Source organism: Lactuca virosa, chromosome 7, assembly GCF_052849685.1.
Source record: "Lactuca virosa cultivar CGN04683 chromosome 7, Lactuca_virosa_CGN04683_v6, whole genome shotgun sequence".
Lineage (NCBI taxonomy): Eukaryota > Viridiplantae > Streptophyta > Magnoliopsida > Asterales > Asteraceae > Lactuca > Lactuca virosa.
Genome location: NC_136432.1, coordinates 126,977,954 through 126,981,479, shown reverse-complemented (window position 1 = coordinate 126,981,479; position 3,526 = coordinate 126,977,954). Strand labels below are relative to the sequence as shown.

The following is a 3,526-nucleotide window of genomic DNA, read 5'->3' as shown; positions in this document are numbered from 1 at the left end:
ATTGAATATTGTTGGTAATTGTTGCAAGAACTTAAAGTCATTTAATGATTTAAAGAAAGAGCTTATTTGAATTAAATCAATTAAATGAAGTTTTATTTGAAGAACATGTTTTGAATAAAACAATTTTTGTCAACTTAGATATTAGAGTTTATTAGTATCTAAATTACCAACCTAGATAGAACATAATCATATTCATTTTGCATCTTTCAACATAATACATGTATAAGAATCAGAATCGGAAATGTATTTCTTTTACTAAATTCTGTTAACAATCTTGTTTATTTATGAAGTTTAAATCTAGTTCTAACACAATCCCCCATTTTAATATTATTTGTATTATGTGTGAAAATATGGCAAGATAAGAAGTCTTGTATTCCTGTGGACCGACCCTGCTTACTCTATACTATATTTAGTATAAGAAATAGCAGTGACTTGAGCTTTATTAGTATTCTTTATCCCATTATTTGTTGGTTTGACAGACAAACAAATTGGCGCCGTTGCCGGGGATACGGTAGTACTAATTGTTTATGCCAAGATCTTTTCGCACAGGTACACCTTTACCAGTTGATTTGGAGATAGAGAAATCTACAAAACAAAGAAGGAAGCAAGCTAAACTTTTAAAGAAACAACAATTCGGAGCTTCTTTATCAAATCCATCAACCACATCTTCACCAACATCCAAAAGTACCACCCCACCATCTTCACCTACTCCTACCATGGCAGACAACCATGGAGGAAACCCACCTCCAAACCCACCACCTGAACAAACCTTTAGACAGTGGGCCACTCAAGATGTCACCCAACAACCTTTGTGCATAAATTACCCTGCAGCAATCAACTTTGAACTCAAGTCTGGACTCATCCATTTGTTACCCTCATTCCGTGGTCTTGAGAATGAAGACCCACATAAATTCCTTAAGGAATTTCATGTTGTTTGTGTTGGTATGAAGCCACATGAAGTCACAGAAGATCAAATCAAGTTAAGGGCATTCCCTTTTTCTTTACAAGATTCAGCTAAGGAGTGGTTGTATGACTTACCACCGGGGTCAGTCACAACATGGAATGAACTTGCAAGGATGTTTCTGGATAAATATTTTCCAGAAATGAGAGCTTCAGCTTTACGCAGAGAGATAATTGGCATCAAGAAACAAAAGAGAGAAGCCTTGCATACTTATTGGGAACGGTTCAAGAAATTGTGTTCAAGATGTCCAAAACATGGGATTACAGAATATCAGTTGTTGCAGTATTTTTGTGAAGGAATGTCATCTTGGGATAGGAGATTACTCAATGCATCAAGTGGTGGATCTATAGCTGATAAGACTCCAACAGAAATCAGAGTTCTTATCAAGAACATGGCAGAAGATTCCAAGCATACAGTCCAAGAAGAAGAATGGTACAGTGATGCACCAAGAGGAGTGAAAGAAATTTCTACCCCAAAAATTGAAAGTCAGCTTTCTGAGTTGACTAAAGTAGTGATGATGCTTGCAAAGGACAAGGGCGTACAACCACCAACAGTTAGACCTTGTGGTATTTGTACTCAAGTGGGGCATCCAACCGACATGTGCCCTCAACTTCAAGAGGAAGATTATGAAGAAGCAAAAGCCATGAGAGGTTTTCTTGGGTCTAATCAAAGGGGATATGAGCAGCCACGGGGTGATCAAAGATGGAGTAACAATGAAGGTTGGGGAGGACATCAACAGACAAATTATCAACCAAGTCAACCACATCAATACCAACAAAGACCACTTTTTCCACCACAAAACTTTCAACCAAGGCAACCACAACACCTTCCTCAACAATCGGGTTCATCAAGTATGTCCTTAGAGGACATAGTGAAGAGTTTGGAAACTAGTACACAAGCTTTCCAATAAGAGACAAAAGCAAGCATAAAGAACTTAGAGAAACAAGTTTCACAGCTTGCCACTTCCGTAAGCAAACTAGAATCTCAAGGAAAGTTACCTGCACAAACTGAAACAAACCCAAGGCACAACGTGTGTGCCATCACATTGAGAGAAGGAAAGAGCTATGATGATCCAAAAGTGTCGGTTGATCAAAAGGAAGAAGAAATAGTGGTCGAAGAGGCAACCAAAGAAGAAAAGGAGGAAGAGAAAACAATCGAAAAGAAGCCCTTCATCACTGAGTCTAAAGCCACACCTCCTCCATTTCCTGAAAGATTAAAGAGCACGAAGAAAGAACGGGAAGAGAGTGAGATCATGCAAATGTTCAAGAGAGTTCAAATCAACATCCCACTCCTCGAGGCCATCAAGAAGGTACCTAGATATACAAGGTTCCTTAAGGATCTTTGTGTATCTAAAAAGAAATTAAAAGGAAATCAAGTCGTAACAGTTGGGGAGCATGTATCCGCGGTTTTGCAAAAGAGGATGCCCCCGAAGTGCAAGGATCCCAGTGTCTTTACCGTGCCTTGCAAGTTGGGGAATCTTTATGTACCCCGAGCTATGCTTGATCTAGGTGCATCCGTAAATGTCCTACCATATTCTCTTTTCAAATCAATTGGTGTAGGAACATTGAGCAAAACCGGTGTGATCATCCAACTTGCTGACCGGTCTTTGGTACACCCAAAGGGAGTATTAGAGGACGTGTTAGTGCAAGTCGATGAATTTGTCTTCCCGGCTGATTTTTATGTCTTAGATATGGGAGATGATGACTCTCCAAGTTCAAGTTCCATACTTTTGGGTAGACCTTTTCTTAAAACTTCTAAGACAAAAATTGATGTCTACAATGGAACTTTGAGTATGGAATTTGATGGTGAAGTTATCAACTTCAATGTGCATGAAGCAAAAAAGATTCCTTTTGATGTTCAATCTATTAATTTTGTCAATTTGATCCAGCCCTCAACAAAAAAGGGTTTAAGTTTGTCTAACAATGAATTTCTAGAGTTAGTTTTGCAAGGAAAACTAGACAGGGACAAAGCCAAAGAGCTTGCAAAGGAGGTCGATATGGACAATGAGGTGTTGGAGAGTTTGGAGTTTATTGATGACAAGAAGCATGTGAGGAGTGATGATATAAAACCCAAGCCATCCACCAAAGTCAAAATCCTTCCACCGGTGGAACAAGCACAAGATTCAGGAGCAAAAACTCCACCGGATCCCTTAGAGAATATACATGTCAAGAAGGAGATGGCGAGGAGGTTGATGTGTTGGAGAGGCCCACGTATCAAGACTGAAGCACATTCAGGGGCCAAGTCGAGCCAATGACTTAAAACAAGGGCAGCTAATCGGGAGGCAACCCGGAGTTTTTTTTTCTTTCTTTTAAAACATTTTAGTCTTTGGTAAATTTCAATTTTTTTTAATGTCCCAAATGGTTTTAAAATTATTTTTTATGCCTAGAAAATGAATCTCCGGCTCCAAAAATACTTCACGGATAGCTTGGGGAGGATGAAGAGGAGGTTCACACCACAATTGTGAGGCACCAAGAAAGATTTGGTAAATTCTTTCCATATCTTTAATCGTTCATATTTTACTTAAAATTCAATTGGTGTGCATTTGTGAATGTTTTAGACCCATTC

General features: G+C 38.8%; 1 protein-coding gene across 1 annotated transcript; it reads left to right on the top strand.

Moving 5' to 3' along the window:
* The first annotated feature begins 527 nt into the window (after positions 1–527).
* Positions 528–3,215, top strand: LOC145127123 (uncharacterized). Its single transcript, XM_079062376.1, has 3 exons — positions 528–1,812; positions 1,900–2,570; positions 2,721–3,215. Exons 1-3 carry the CDS (start codon positions 528–530, stop codon positions 3,213–3,215), a joined length of 2,451 nt encoding a protein of 816 aa, XP_078918502.1.
* Positions 3,216–3,526: the final 311 nt, after the last annotated feature.